Here is a 17031-nt window from a genome sequence, read left to right as displayed (position 1 = left end):
TACCTCCTTTTCTCTTGGGTTAAGAAATAGTGAAGGAGAATTGCCACATTTATAAGCTCCAGGAGACAAACATGAAGTCACAGAGCAGAGCTAATAAAATCCTGAGTGCCATGCAAAAACAATGAAAAAATCATGAATGGCAAAAAAGGGGTGACTGTGGACTTGTACCTCTCAATGCAGGGACCAAAGCATATCTGAAACAACAGAAGGGAATCCTGACTGTGATGCACAGGTAAAGCCTCACCCTTCTTTGTCACAGGCTTTTGAGAAGTTCACATAGATTCAAAAAGATTTCCCACTAATTCATTTATGAGAAACCCAGGAAGGGCTACAAACCTCAAAGTCCTCAGATGGATGAAGTCCCTGATTTCCAAATCCCTATTAAAAAACACTGAGGAAGTGCAGCCCTGTGCGAGAATTGTAGAGGTTTGACAACAAAGCATCCCAACAGCTCTGAAGGCCACAGCACCTCATTCCATTCAGTCTTCAATTATAACAGCTTTTGTACTTTTGACTAAAATGTTGGCAACTAGACCACTGTTAGCTCCTAACTCTTTAAATCTCACCAAGAGTCTACAGCCTAAAACTCATTAACCTGCCCTCTAAAAGCTGCTTGCACCATGTCTTGATTGGATGCTCCTGCTCCTGTCTTTGATGAAAACCAAGGCTGACAAACTGAAGTCTTCAAGTCATGTTGTATGAAGAATTAAGGTGCAAAAAAAAGTACAGATTAATGAGAAACTCCAGCCCAAGACATCAATACCATTTCCTGGTTTTCCTTCTCCAAGATTTTCTATACTGACTGAACAGTTTAGATCACATATTTTCTATTATTACCCCAAGACGTTCCTTTGTCTGCTTGACTTTGGCTTTTAGGCCGCTTTGTTTGTTTTTGAAAGGTAGTAAATTTACATTCCACGTTTAGGAAAGAAGACAAGCCAAGAAAAACAAAAAAATAAGGAAATCAGCTGGAGGAATGTTTCAAAATGAACTGTCCTTGCCAACACTCCTCCAAAATACAGCTTTTCCAGTCCCTCCTCACCAGACATGCAGGACTGAAGAGATTTGACTTGGACCACCTGGCAATGACTCAGCAAGTGCTCTCTTTTTCACAGAGTAATCAAAATTCAGATTTTAAACCATCATTTGATTGAAGAGCCCTGGTCCCTTAGCCAAAAACTAAAACCATGGTGAGCCAACCCAAATAATAAGTCAGCAGTGTCTACTTGAGTTACCTGCAGTGAAGCCTCACTGCAATCATTTCAACATCTGCATCAGCTGTGGTGCTGTTCAACACACTCAAAAAGATCTTCCTTGATGCAGAAATACTATAGGCAACACTTTACTGAGTCATCAGAGGTTTATGCATTTTAACACACATCTAGATGCTTAGGTTTCTCTCAGAGCATTTAGTTTCACATCTATTCTTCCAAAACTTGCTTTTGTAAGTAAGTCTTGCATCAGCAGACATCAAATGATCATGTCATGCGCTATTGTGAACGTTTATTTCTTTATTCAGCTGAAAGAAGAAATTAGTCATATTATGTGAATAAGTACCATTAATACAACTGAACACATCTACTAGTTACTGCATACAACCCTCAAAAGTATTTAAGTCAGTTTTCAACTTCATTCAGGCCACGGTCCAGAGACATTTCTCCTGGACACAGTTCCACCTTAAGCTGCTCCTGCCCTCGGACTGATCCCATACCATCTCCAGCCTCAGTACAACTGCTTCAAGTGCCATACGGTGAAGGATCAGGAAACTGTTCAGGGTTAAAAAAAAATTAAGCCAGCAGTGCCACCAAGAGAAATGTCTGTGGAACCACAGTCTTCAAAACTTCTCAAAACATTGCCACTGGAGGATCAAGCTAGACGCTTTTAATGCTCATCCTGCACCTTCTGTGCCCATGAAGCTCCAAATAGAGCTCATGAATTAGCTCAAAGCCAGTTGCTGTATGTACATAAGTAACTTCCTCAGGAGCAAATCAAGTTGCTTCATTCCACTCAATTCTGAAACACAGCAACAGCTGCTTTAAGTAAAATAGTATTTTAAAGAAAATTACTAGAAAGCAAAACACAGCAAAATCCTTGATGCTCATCTGGATCCCCTGCTCTCATTCTGTCTTATAACACTGAAAATTAGTGGTACACAGGTACAACATCAACTAACAACAGTAACTTTCTGGAGGAATCAATATAATGAAGCAATACAGCATTAGTTTAGCTTAGAATTCTCCACCAGTTTCCAAGAACAGGCTGGTTACAAACAGAGGTCTCAGTCCCTACTAGCAGGGGAGGAGGGAAACCCTCCCTGAAGCAACATGGGATGTCAAAGCCCAGAGCACAGCAGTGGAGTCACAGAGGTGTGTGTCTCTTCCCAGACAAACACTCGCTGCCAACTTCAGCTGAACTTCTCAGATGATCTGCACCTGCTTTTTTTCAGCAAAAGAACAGCAGTTTACCAAGTCCAACTGAATGGGAAAGTCAAGCCTAATCCCAGTAAAGATTCAAGATCCCTGATGGAACTGAGCATCTCTACAGCTCACTGATAGTAGGATTAGAAGAAGGCTGAGCTGATTTTTGGCCAAATTTCACAAGGACCACTTTTAAAATTCATTCTATTTAATATTAAATAACAGTTCTGCTGTTCTCAAGCAGGTTCAGAGATCTTGGAAGGTGCACAAGAAGAATGATTTCTTATAAAATAGTTGCTCATTTTTTACAACTCTTTATGATGGCTAGGCCATGCTTTCAGACAGCTCTGAAGATTCACACAAAGTTCCAGAAGAAGAAAAATCTGAAGTAACACAAATGTGGAATAATACTGTATTTATACACTAAACATATAAAAGGCAAGAGCAATTTTTTTAATTAAGAAAATATCTGATATCTCTTCCTAAGAACCTCCTGAAAGAGGATAAAACCTTTCTTTTTCCATACTTTGTTCACTGTTGCTTACTTTGCAACTAGGCAACAAATTAAATGGTTCGTCCCTAGCTCAGGACACCTAAACTCTCTCTGGAATCCTGACATTCAAACAAACTTTACTCAAAATCCATCAGTGCAGGTACATTTACCTATTGATCTACATCATACTCAGGTTTCTTTTACTAAGAGAAGTGAAGAGGGAAGGGCAGAGTATAAAGCACTGAATCCTTGCAGTCAGTTTCATAGGACTACTCCTCTGTTTGATCTTTTTGTCAAATTACTATGAAAGAGATACTCCTTCCTGAACTATCTCTGGAATACACATGAGGCGACATTCACAGACACAGGATGACAAGCTCAACCTTACTGGAAACACAAAAGGAAATAGGAAGTTTTCTTTACAGCTTAGCCAAGAAAAGACTGGCCAGCTGACACACACCAAACTTACAAGACTCTTGTTGGCATCAACACTGATACAGAACAGCAGAAACAACTGAAAAAGGCCTAAATCCCTGCCGAATTTTGAGCTTCTCCCACTCCTTTCAAACCAGATTCAAAACACATCCTACAACAACATTCCTTCATTCAGAGGCAGCAGTGATGTGATAAACTCTGGCATGTCTTTAGTGTCATCTCCAATAGCTGAAGGAAATAACGTGACAGGATCCTCATCAACAACTTGCTCTTCATCTTTAACCCAGATGCTAGTACAGAAACACAGAATTTTTAAATTCCATTAACCACCAACAAGCTGTGCACGACTAGTTTGAAGCATATTTATTTGTTTACTTTCTACAATAATTTTACTGAAGATTTTTCTGTGTCTTCCAGTTTATGTCAAGGCTAGCAAGTCAAAGCTGCAGAGCACATACTTCAATAGTAAGGAATGAAAAAAGAAATTTCATTTTCAACAGACCAGCTCAAATTTGTTAGAAAAAATAACACATGCACTTTCTCCTTATAATATTATATCTTAGCAAAAGGAAAACAGAGGACAATATGCAACACACTGTACTAAAAATCAATATATGGCAGGAACCAAGTGTAACCTACAGAAGTGCAAGTCTGTGCCTCTATGACAAAGACAGATCCCATTCATAAACCTTGGGAATGCAGAAGCAAGAAGATGAAAACAATTACAGTTTGTAAAAAGACTAGGTAAGAGCAGCTCCACACACAGTGAAGGCAAATTCAACTTCATCATTTAGTGAGAAACTAATCAGAACATCGAGTACTTGTCTAAAATATATATTTTTTTCCAATTATCCAAAATTATTTAAAATTATTTTCATATTAAGTGCAACACAGTAGTAGTAAATTTTCATTACATTTTGCAAACTGCCACTTTACTTTTAAATGGAGACAAATTCAGTTAAAACAGATGCACAATCTGCTGATATTCTCTTCAAGTGGTTTTACCAGACTTATTGAATTTTTAACAATTGCCTGTTTGTAAATTACCAATTACGAGATACCAAAAAACTACAATTCACCAAAAGTATTAGTGTATTGTTTACAGCATTATATCTTACTGACTTTACTGTAAAAATCACACCGCTGCTTCAAACTATCATTAATAATTAGGCTTTTATGAAGAGTATCTGACATGGTGATTTATTGCCACAATACATTTCCCTATGCACAATTATTAGATGGTAGTCTGCCCATCATAATTCATTAAAGACTACCAACTCAATTTTTATGCTGTCTTCCAAACCATGTGCATCATGGCAGAAAATTCATGCATCAATAAACCAGAACTTACAGATTACTGAGATTTCAGTATTTTAAAATTAATGAGATGTTCCTTTATTAAGAGTTGCACACTGTATGTTTACTTCCATTTTCTCTTTCATCACCACATCAAAGTTTTGCAACCTATGGCCCAGAAAGCAATTCTTATGGGACAGTAAAGAGCAGGGAGATCATATGGCACTGACTCCACCTCTCTCCTCCTGGCCATTTCTTTATTTGCCCAGAGTTATCACTGTAATCAGAGCAGCACACAAGCTTTTCCAGGCAGTTAGAAGGAAGGAAAAACACAGCTCCCAGTTTCCTCTAACAACACTTGGTGTGAGGCTGAAAAATAGCAATGAATTCTCTCAATGGCTACGAAACAGACGCACATATACACACACAAACCCATATATCAAACTTCTGTCCTTGCTTTGATTTTTAAACAAATGCTTTGCATGCAACAACAATGTCCAAGAAAGATCAAGGGGTCTAATTTATAAAGCTCAGACCATGAAAACCAGGAAGAAAACTCCTGGATTAGATTTTCTACATTGCACACATTATACCTGTATGGCAGGTGTTTACAACATCTGTAAGCATTACAGGATGACTAAGAGGCACAGCTTCCAAATCCTGGCATGGAGGGTCTCATGTAATGGCAAGAGCATTCATATTCCAGGAGACCAACAGCACTCACAACCAGTGCCAGCTGTTCTCACCATATTCCCCACTAGTGGTGAATTAATAGGAAAGCTGAGGAAGGCAAAATTTCTATAAAGCAGTGGGAGAAAAGATACTTTCACAGTGGTTTCTTTCTTTGTAAAGAAATACATTATAAAAAAGATCTTGCATATCAGCTATATTGCAGTCATGAAAAGTATAAGGAAAGAGTTATTTAATATATTTTTTATTTTACTTAGTACACTAATGGAGTAGGGAAGACTTAGCAGGAGGAAAATACCAGACAATTGAGTTCTTTCCTACATTTTTCTACCAGGACAATAATTTCAATGAAAATAATAATTAATTTATCTATAAAAATACAATCATAAAACAAATTTAGCAGCATACGAAAACTGACCTTTTGATTTCCCTGCTCAAAGGTGGAGAGCAGCTAGTCTAGCCTTCAGGTCTGGAGTTCCTGATTTAATGAGTAGTTCTGTTTACAGCAGAACTAATGAAGCTCAGTTTCCTCTGGATTTGCTCCTATAAGCCCTGTGGCCACTTAACATTAATTACCTGAGTTGCCTCTAAACTTGCCCATGTCTCCTTGAGCTCCTGCACCCCATAAAACTCCCCATTTGTCCATTTATTCCCACAGGCACACACTGAGGCTTGCTCTCACACTTCCATTAATGCTCAGCTCTTTGTCATGCCCTTAAACCCACCTTCTCATTCCATCACCTATGTCTGAATGGGGTAAGACAGACAGCATATGCTGCAGCTGCTCTCAGGCTGGGTGCACGCTGGCTGGCCAGCTGGAGATTACCTCTTCACTTCCAGGAGAACACCAAATGCCATGACCTCCTTGCTTTTATGGTTTTTTGGGGAGAGGGTTCTCAGGTATCAATTTTCACAGACTAGGGGAAGGCAGTCTTTCTCAAACATCTCCCTGTTCTTAAACTGCTTGAAATTGACTGGGGGGTTCACGCTTACTCAGGAAGAAAAGACACAAAGTCAATGCAAATAGCACTTCCTTCCAAAGCCAGGATTAGGAGGTAACTCAGTTCCAGCCAGTTGCAATTCACATTGAAATGCCCACTGCTGCCCTCCTCCTGTCCTGTGGCTCAGGGCAGCTTCTGCATTTTTCATTCATACATGCCGCTCTTGTGGGACCAGGAAAACACAAAATTGACAAAAGTCAATTTCAACATTTTCCTACTGCACCCTGTGGGCAGCAATGAAACTGTCAACAAGAATTACTGCTCCACTCGAGTGACAGGGAGCAGAAGGGTCTGGGACCTATTTACAGGAATGGCCACCTCAAAACAAAAGCCATGGAAGGATAAGAGCAGTAGTTACTCCAGCTAGGATAGCACCCATAGAACAGGGCTAACAGAAAAACATCCTTGTCCTTTGCTGGGGGCAGGGGAAGAGGATCATCACATTAGCAAATATCGACTAACAAGAAGCTAATGTTCATTATAAATGCAGAAACAGAGTCTAACCTGCAGAAATTACCTGTTGCTTAAAGAAACCTTATCATGTTTTCCTCTATCCACTTCTTAGTGCTGTGGGGGCAGAGAACATATAACACAAACCCCAAATGCTGCACTTTAAAGAGGGCAATGATGTTCCAGTAGTTAAGTACTACTGCATCTCTTTAGACCTAGAAATTCTTTTCAAGACCTTCCCAGGCTTCCAGCGCTCGTAGGTGACTGGGAGTGTATGTACATAGCATAATGCAGTGCTGTGCAGCTATCTTGAACACCAGAAGGAATATGGCCACGTTAGCACTGCACTGCACCCAGGCTGAAATGCTGGAGCATCCATCCTGCTTCTCAGGTACTTTGGATCTATGCAAATGGTGCTTCACTACAACACATAAGCATACCCTTAGTCATCCTGCCTCAAAAACCAGCTGAAACGTGACAGTTCTTCCTTAAATTACCAAGAATTGTAAAGAAAGAGCATCTGAAGAGAAAAACAGACACCAAAGTCAACAAGAGGAACAAGTTTGTACAATCGGCAGCATGCATTTAACAAAACAGACAGAGCCCCTGAAATGACTTTCTCTCTTTATGTCAGCTCTGCCCCTAGAGTTTACAAATTATGGCTCTGACTTGTAAATGTTAGTAAATACCTCCTTAAACCTTACTCAGTGTTTCCATAACTGTATATAGATTCTAGAGACTGCCCTGCAAGAGTAACATCCAAAATAGCTTCTAAAAATAGTGTTCTAGACGATTCTCACATATAGCCAAAGGCTGAAAACACAAACCATTTCATAAAGAAGGGCATGAACTTATGAGATTAAATTCAAGGGCTCCGTGAATTATAGCTGGAGAATGGGAAAAAATCCAGAACAGCATGCAAAAAAAAAAACCAAACAAAAACAAAAAAACAAACAAAACCAACCAAACAATCAAGAAAACTAACCCAGACTATAGCAAAAAAGTAGCATCTCAAGTCCACTTTCTGTTTTTGAAACAAAGCTTAAAGTCTGGAACGAACAAAACCAAGAGTTCTTAATTCTGTGATTCACACTTCGAACTAAGCAATCGATAATCTCTAATACCAGGCAATTGTTTGCCTGATGAGTTTGTAAAAAAGGCAACATTCCACCCCGATCAGTGTCGGGCTGTGAACGCCTCCCCCTTGCCAGCAGCAATATGGATTGCCCAGCGCAGTCCGGTGATTCCTTTTTTCAGCCTACGTAATGCCCATTTACATAGTCGTGATATTTTTAAATGTGCTTTCAGAAACACCAAACGACATAAAAACATGGCAGGAGACAACCACAGAGGTAACACAGCACTCCTGTGACTGCGGAATTCACGAACAATATAACGCCGAAGTCCGGGGAGCACAATAAAACTCCATTTTACAGATTATGCATTCAGAACACCAACCCAAGGAAATCCTGGCCGTGTTTCCCCCCCACAGCGAGAGTGTGTCTGAGCACAACAGAGCACACACATATCCTGGCTCCTTCGCTAACCTACACGCACATTCCTACACCCCTTAGGAAAACACTGACAGCGGGCATGAAAGGAAGGGAAACAATGACATTCTTTTAATAACAACGTTCACCAGCGCGCTGGACCCAGTCGGACAGTGCTACGCGGCGGCAGTTCCTGCATTCCCCTGGATCAGCCGCATTCTCCCCCGCTGCTCCGGGGGCAGCCCGATTGTCCCCCGCTGGCCAGGCCGGGCACCGGCCGTCTCGCCCCGCGGGCCGGGGCACGGAGCGGCCGCGCACGCCGCGAGGATCCGCACCTGGCGCCAGCCGTGACCCCGGCTCCACGTCACTGTGCCCGGCCGGGCGCGGGGCCGTGTCACGCCGGGCCCGCCGCCCCCCGCCGCAGCCCCCGGCCCGGCCCGAGCCGCGGCTCTTACCGCCAGGTCGGGGCTGTGCGAGTCCCGCTGGGACACGGCGCGGATGACCCCAGCCCGCCAGCGCCCGCTCTCCGGCGGTTCCTCGCCGCCGAGGCACAGGAACCGCTTCCCCACCAGCTCCGGCCGCGTCTCCACCGCCATGGCCGCCGCCGCGCAGGCACCGCACCAGCCGCCGAGCCCGCTGCTCTAGGGGCCGCGCATGGCGGGCGTGGGGCGGGGACGGGCGCGGGGCTCTCGGGCTCGCAGCGGCGGGAGGGTCGGAGCCCCTCGGCCGCGCCGCCGCCGCCACAGCCCGACACAAACAGCGAGCGAGGGGCGGGGGCGGGCCGGGGGTGCGCGCGCCCTCCCTCACCTCCTCCCTCCCTCCCTCTCTCCCGCGCGCGCCCGCCCGCCGCGCTGCGGCCCCGACCACTCCGCCCACGCAGCCCCACTGCCATGGAGACCGACGCCGCGCGACGTCTCCCTCCGCCAGGCAGCGCGGGGCTAGCGGCCGCAGCGCGGCAAAGAGTCCGCGGCCGCTGGGGTGGCACCGGGACCCCGCGGGGGCTCGTCCCGTCGCCCCCTGCCCAGCCCCGGCCGGGGCGGCACGACCCTCACCTGCTGCCCCGGCGCCCCCCGAGAGCAGCCCCGCCGTGATGTGACACTGACGGGGTACCCGCTCCGTGCCTCCGGTGCCACGGCGGCAGCTCGGGCACGGCCTCTCCGGGGTACTTCCCTCGGTGGAAGAAGCGCTGTCCGTCCTCCGCGGGCTCACCCACACCCTGCTCAAGGCGCACAACTCCGAGAGCTCATTAGCGTACATAAATGTGCGAAGGCGGGGTACCAGGAAGATGGAACCAGGCTCTCCCCGGTGGCACCAGGCGATAGGACACGAAGAGACAGGCAAGGTGTTGCTGTGATAGTTCCACCAGAAGAAGAGAAAGAACTTCATCACTGTGCCAATGAGACCGGAACAGATTGTCCAGAGAGGGTGCAGCCTGCCTCGCTGGAGATACTCTAGATGTGTCCGGACACACCCCTGTGCCATGTCACCCAGGACAACCCTGCCAAGCAGCGAGGTTGGACCAGTGCTCCCCTGTGGTCCCTTCGAGCCTGACCCATTCTGTGAGAGCCCAGGCTGGCAAGGGCATCCCAAGAGCCAGGCACCAGCATGCTGATGTCCCAGCCCTGTAGGGTTTGGGAGAGGCAGGACCAGGTCTGCCACCTGCAGCACCTTCTCCCCTGAAGTCTGTTGGGGAGTTCAACAAAGACACCCATCCAATCCATCCACCTTTCCCTACTGCAGGGAACGGGCAGTTCCCTACAGAACGCCCCGGGAATGTCATGTCAGTTTAATCCCTCAGAGGCTTTTAGGGACAGCACACTTCAGCCCTAGAAGACACCGTTGAGTTCTGTTGGATGCCAGCAATCCGTGCATATCCAAGAAGTCAGCTCACAGACTCAGAAGGCGCTGAGACCTTGGGCTGCAGCCCCTGAGGAGCCGTGCAGCCACGTTCTGGAGCAGTGGTTGTGGGTTTGTTGTTCTTTCCATGGCTCCTGTAGCCATTCTGTGGTAATGCCATGTTTGCATTGGAAGAGTTTTTCCTTCACGTTATCTGGAGGTGTAGCTTTCCTGAACTTCTGCCTGCCTTTACTGGTATGCTTGCCCTCAAGAGAGCAGGTTAATGATCTCACATCTAGCACTAAAAGCAAATTTGAGTAGTGCATTTTTGAAAAATAGATTATGAGGTGAAAGCCATAAATCAAGATTGCCAACTTCTCACATTCCTGTATATTTTAGTGGAACAAATAACTTCTGGTACAAGAGAAGTTAATTAACAGAAAACAAACGAAAAAAGAAATTAATTCATCATTCACCATGACAAGTTTGTTCACAGGATTAGAATAATTTACAACACATAACATTCATACTGGAACCTATAGATGCCTGGCATCCCAGGCTAGAATGGATGGAGCTGTGCACTTTAGAAGCTGCAGAAGCAGAACCATAGTGCATTTGAGCTAAATGAGATCTTTATTCATGTTCCAAGGTAATGCTACAACCAACAAAAGTGTACTGCAGTCTTGCAGAAAGAAGAAAAATTATGTAAGTACTGGGCAGTTATCCATAAAGGGAATAAGGAGAAGTTAAAAAACTGACTAAATAAATATTAATCATATCAAAATACTCGTATTCATTCCCTCTTGTTTAATCAAAAAGTAATTTGAGATATTATTGAACTATACAATTAAATGACATTAATGTGCAATAAAACATAAAATATACCCCAAAATGCCAATTTACATGATTCTAATAGACTGAACTTGTGAATTTATCACAGAACAACAAACTGTTAAGAATCAAATATTTTTAATTTGTTCCAAAAAATCACTTCAAGGCACTGACACTAGAATTATTTTTTGGAGATATGGTTTTTTATAGATTAGAACTCACAGAAGGCTATTGTTCAATGCAGAACCATTTTATATTTGTTAATCACCTGAAAATATCAGTAAGATCAAGTAACATGGACATTTAGGTGGCAATTGCCATGGTTAGCTCTCAGTTCCCAGATGCCAGGTGAGATGGGCAGGGCTTTACCCTGCTCCCCACAACAGCACTGAGACAGACCAGGGAAAGCCTTGACATACTGCAGGGCAGCTTCACTCCCCAGCAAGCCACACCTCAGCTCTTCTATCTTTCACTTAATCCGCTTGGAGCAGCTTTTTTAACCCATAGGTACTTTAGGAAGGTCAAAATTACTATGTTCAGGTGGAACAGCCTACGAGACCCACAGGTTGCTGAACATTTTCCACCTCCAGCAACTTACTTTATTCGTCTCTCTTCACTTATCCATTTCTTCATTGCTGCTTCCTTCTGTCCTTGTTTCCCTGTGAAGAAATTGGAAGAGCACTAAATGCTCAGGATATGAGTAAATCAACTATAAATCAACTCAGAACCTCTGTCTTCAACAAAACTAAGTCATGGTGCTGTGGGCCAAGGCCTGAAAATAGCTTAGACATTGACTTTGTAAACACTCTGTGCCCTACCACACTCCAGTAGGATTTCTTCCTTTTTCAGAAGCCTTTGCAAGCATCAAACCAATATATTAACTCCCCTTTCAAAGCAACACCTCCCTTATTTGTTTGATAAATATTAAGGAATTTTTGAACTGAAAAGTCAAAGGATCATAATTCACAGGATTTAAAGGATTAGGGATGTTATGAATTGATGTATCTTCTGAAAAAAGTGGCATAAGGAAGCCTCTTCTTGTAGATTACTCTGAAAAGACCAGAGGAATCATCCTGCTGGAGCTCAGGAGGAACACCCAGAGCCAGATGCCCATAGGCAACAACAAAATAGAGCTGACACCTTCAGGCTGGTAGAAGTCCACAAAAAAAAGAAAACAAAAGAGCTCTAGGCTGAGCCCCAGGGAAGGAGAGCTTCTCTTGGGAAATTGACTGTGGACAAACTCACTGCTTACTCCCTGAAAGTACACACATTGGTTAGGTGCAAAATCAAGATATTTACTGAAAGCTTTCTCTAACTTCTTGATTGAAATGCAGCACAGCCTGTACTAGTAGTAATTGCACCTTCTCCATACAGATAAATGCCATATTTAGAAAGTATTATTTCCATTTTACAGGAAGTAAAATCGAGAGAAAAAGACAAAATTACTTGTCAGTGTCATAACTCTTAAGCAGAATTAATACTGAACTAATCCTTTCTAAAATATGTACTATATACTTCTAGATCTATCTTACCTTCCCTTAGGACCACCAGTTTCTTCTGAATTCATAATTCCTTGGAAATTTGGAAAGCCACACGTAATGTTTTCCAGTGTTCAGCAGCAGAAAATTAAGAATCTACATTTAACAAGCTGGTTAAAGAGTTTTGTAACTTCAAAATTCATAGCTAAGAGAAAACAAATTCTTCATCAAACATCAGTTATTTCTGATATAAAGCTAACTTTTGATTTCCAAGTGTCTTATCTTCTACAGAGTCCATGGGCTTTTCTTAACACATCCTCGTCAAAAGCACAATTATTTGAGTTGTGAGGAAGTCCTTGAACACTGAATAGGACATAGAATCAGTGAGAAGGTGAGATTCTTTAAAGACAGCTATTTAATGCAGATGCAAAGGCTGCACTGAACACTGGAGGTAGGAAAGTGTAAGAGAGTAAAGGTTGTGGTTTGTGGCATTACCTCCCCAGCTCTACCATTAACATCCTGAATGGTGATCTCCTGCATCTCCAGCTGTCTACAGTCACTCTCCATCTGGGTCTGCCAACTGACCACTCCTAATATTTTCCTATATCTTGGCTTTCACAGTTGTAAAAAAGCTGCAAATTTACTGCTATATTTACACTGCAGGTGAATAGAGCACCCGACTGTGTCCAGGTTTCATCCTCAGGACTCCTTTAATACCATCCTGGCTATTGCTACAGCACACAAAGGAGGAAGATTTAAGTTAACTACATTTGTGAATCACTCCAACCATATCTGCAAAAGAAAACATTGTCTTTCACAGGGTGCCACTCCATCAATGCTGACAACAGCAAGGAGCACTACTGAGCCTCCATGTGATGTTTCACAGTTAATTTATAGCCCAGAACAGATGAACACAACATATTCCAATCCCACCATTTCCTTCTGTTCCAGCTAATGAGATGGCACCAAAAAAAAAGGTTGAACAACTTGAATAAACACAGCCTTCAATACATTTTCTTCCTCAGAAGTTTGCTGACATCTTGAGACATCAACCTATCCCTATACAACCCCTGCCCCCCATTTCCTGCCATCCTTAACCACTGCCTTACACTTGAGTCAACAAACAGAACCCCTGGGTACCCCACATCTGCTTTAAATACACACTCGGCCGGCTCAGCCCGATGAGGTTGCAGGGATGGGTTCTGCTCAGACCTGGAGCTGCTGGGATGTGCTCACCCTGCCCCGGGGTTGGTTGGCCGACTCCCTCCTGCTGGGGATGGCACCACCTTCAAGCGCTTTTTAAATGCAGCCTGAGGGTAAACCACCATTAGACCAGCACTACACCTTGGTGTAGGACAAACAGTCCCTCCCCTTGCTGATGGGTTTACATCCTGTAGAGGTAAAATGCAGAGGGTGGGGGAATAGAGATAACAAGGTTCTCAGTCTCCACCTTTCCTTGAATACTTAAGGATTTAATTCCTAAGGTGAAACTGCATGCCCCTGGTTTAGCCTTATCAGATAATGTCTCCACCTAAAACAACTTTGAATTTGTTTGGAGGAAAATGCTCTGAGTTTCTTCAAGGCACAGATGGAAGATGCCATTCCTACTGGTCACTCAACCCAGGTACAAGCATTAATAGCAAAGATAATGCACAGCAGCAGTAATATAACATTTCTGTGGCCGTTCCAGCAATGTTAGATTTCTGCTTAAGTTTCTTTCATGCTTTTCACCTTGCTGCTGATGGCAGCTTGAGGCTTGGTACTTCTCAAGAATCAGACTGAACTTTAGGCATATCAGTCAGCCCGTAACAGCTCTCCCCCAACATACACTGTAATACCCACAAGACAGAACAAGAACTGCTAACAGCTTTTTATTTAGTTGAGGGCATCCACCTACAGAACAACACACCAGAAGAGATTGAGCTTACTCAGAGCCTGAACACTCTCAGCACTGAAAAAGCTTGGCTTACCTGAAAGGGCACCACTGCTAAAATAACTTGACTTACCTTAGGCTGCTCCTAGCGGCAACACTTCTTTCTCCAGCCAATCACTCATACAGAAAACCTGAACCCACTCACCCTTTAAATTAATTAATCACCTTCCCATGAACCTTTGCTTCCAGTGGTGGTTGGTCCCCACTCCCAACTAAGCTGTATAAAGGTCAGTCAGTAAGGCTTTTTCCCCTGCTGGAGCATTATTAACTGGAAAGATGGGTGAGTGGGTGGAAGTGTAGGCTTCTCTCACATGGGCTACTGGGGCAGCAGCTTTGTGGATTATATTTGTATATTTTTACCTACTGTTAAGTGCTTGCCTGTTGCTATTTTTGTGTTTTTACAATCAGTGGTTTTTGAAGGTTAGTAGATGGGTAACACTAAAAAGAACATTTCTGAAATCACAAACAGCCATGTTAAGGCAGCTATTGCTTCTATATCAGACTTCTAGCTCAGTTTTAAGATGTACTAAACTTTCCCAGACTATTGTAGAGGAATATCTCTCTTGGATGAAAGGTGTTTAAGTAGATCATGAGTTTAAGTGTTTCACGAGTAGCTACTGTTACTGATAAAAAGAGCAGGATATACTCAACACTGAAGTAAACTTACCGATCTTCTTTGAATTAACTGGGAGGTGGGTTGAGTTCTTATCTTCACTGAAGATCACTAGGATATTGTGTAGTGAAGATAAAAGGAGGGAAAATGTACAACTATATCTGGCTAGAGTTTTCTGCCTCCTGAGTTGTTAAAGGTCTCTACAGCACCCCACACATACTGCACTGAAGTACTTAGAACAGAACTTCTATAACCTTACTACTATTCTGTACATAATTGTCTTAATGCCTATTTTAAAGCTTACAAGGTATTTTTTTAAAAAAACTATGAAGAGCTGTACTGGTGCTGCAGTGTAGGAGGCTTCCTTCTGAACCTCTAGCTTCTCTATGATTTGTGTTGGGGTGGTACCCTCTTCAAAAGCAGGGGCTCCTGTTAATAGCAGCTTTGGACTGAATTTACTTAGATGTTGGTATTGATTATCCTGACTTAACTAGAACAGGGCATGGTTATGGTAAGGAAATGGTTTATAATGCTGCTCTACAATATGCACAATAAAAAATAAATGGGAGACTCTGGGCTTTAGAAAAGCCCAAAGTTGAGGTAAGAAGCAGCTGATTTCAGCTACCATTAAAGTGTACTAGATGGGGAAAATGACAGTGTTCCTGATGCTTGTCTGGGGAAGAAAAAATATTGATAGGAAGATGGTTGGGCCTTTCTGAAGCTGAGGTAGGAAAAAAAGCTCTTAATGGCTTAAGAAAAAAACTAGTTACTTTTTCTTTTTGAAATTTCTATAACATCTTTTCTCAGCCTCATTTACTACTCTGCTATCCAAATTCCTTTGCATTTTCTTAATGCAATTGCAGTGTTCCCCCTATATCTCTATCTCACCAAGTATAATTGTTTGCCAGTTTTGTCTAAAACAGTAACAGTGCATATCACATGGTAAGCACTCTTTAACGAATTTGTCTGATGAATATTTTTATGCCATGCTTGTTCTTTCTTCCTGCCAGCAAATTGTCTGCCAATTGGCTTACAAGTGACACACAGGTTTCTTTCCTGTATTCCAGCTGCCTGTCTTGTTGAGTTTATGTATCAGGAAAGGAAAACAAATTAGTGTCAGCTGTGTTCTGCAGTTCAGTAATAGCTATTATTTAACAATGTTTATCTCTTTGGTAAGGGTTAGGTCTTTATATTTCATAGTGTTGTCTGGAACAGGGTGTAAACAAATTATGTTACTGATTCTGTGCTGATCAAGCAGTGGTACTTTTGTATTTTTCCTGGCACTGTTATCCCAATTAAAACTATCAGAAATTTTCTACTCAGCCAGTAACTCCTTTGATTAATTTCCTGTACTCATTAGAAGTGTTCCAGGGTCTGTCTGTCACATTTGTTCAGGTGACATTCAACATTGACCCCACAAAGGCAATTGATTTAAGTCTGCCCTTACTGCCAGGACTGTAATGAAACATCACATCTTATAATGACAATGTGAAAAGGCACAAACCTACATAAGCATGGAGATGAGAAGGGACTTGCATGTCTTCTTGGATTTAAGAGCAGTAGATTGTGTTTGGCTCTTGCTGTGTCATTTAATTGAATGAGAAGGTTGTCTTGGAGTCATGAACTAGCTGAGGCTGGAAGGGACCTCTGGACATTGTCTGCTCTGACCCCTCCCTGCTCAGAGCAGGGCCACCTACAGCAGGCTCCTTGGGGCCATGTCCAGCCAAGCTTTAAATATTTCTTTAAGGCTGGAGATTTGAGTCTCTCTGTGCAATCTATCATAGTTGAAAAAGTATTTTCTTAAGTTCAAATGGAATTTCCTGTATTTCAGCCTGTGCTCATTGCCTCTTGCCCTTTCCCTGGGCACCACTGTGAAAAAGTGGCTCCTCTATTTTGTCTTTGAAAAAAGATTTCAGCAACCATTTGTATAAATGGTAGCTACTTATTTTATATAAATTCCAGCTATTTGTATAAATAACACCCCGATTAGTACCAAGTATGTATTATACATTTGTTATTGATTTTGTGCACCAAAGGAATCCAATTCTCTGTCCTCCCTCTCCCTAAG

The 17031-nt window shown here is 43.0% G+C and overlaps 1 protein-coding gene across 2 annotated transcripts in view; it reads right to left on the bottom strand.

Moving 5' to 3' along the window:
• JMJD1C (jumonji domain containing 1C) overlaps positions 1 to 8868 on the bottom strand; it is a 159632-nt gene extending 150764 nt beyond the window's left edge. For both annotated transcript variants that reach the window (XM_066554271.1, XM_066554272.1), the window contains exon 1: positions 8728 to 8868. In XM_066554271.1, the coding sequence (XP_066410368.1) occupies positions 8728 to 8868 (141 nt within the window). The remainder of the gene's footprint in view (positions 1 to 8727) is intronic.
• Positions 8869 to 17031: the final 8163 nt, after the last annotated feature.

Source organism: Molothrus aeneus, chromosome 8 (assembly GCF_037042795.1).
Source record: "Molothrus aeneus isolate 106 chromosome 8, BPBGC_Maene_1.0, whole genome shotgun sequence".
NCBI lineage: Eukaryota > Metazoa > Chordata > Aves > Passeriformes > Icteridae > Molothrus > Molothrus aeneus.
Note: the sequence above shows the minus strand (reverse complement) of the source record. Positions and strands in the feature narration are given on the sequence as shown.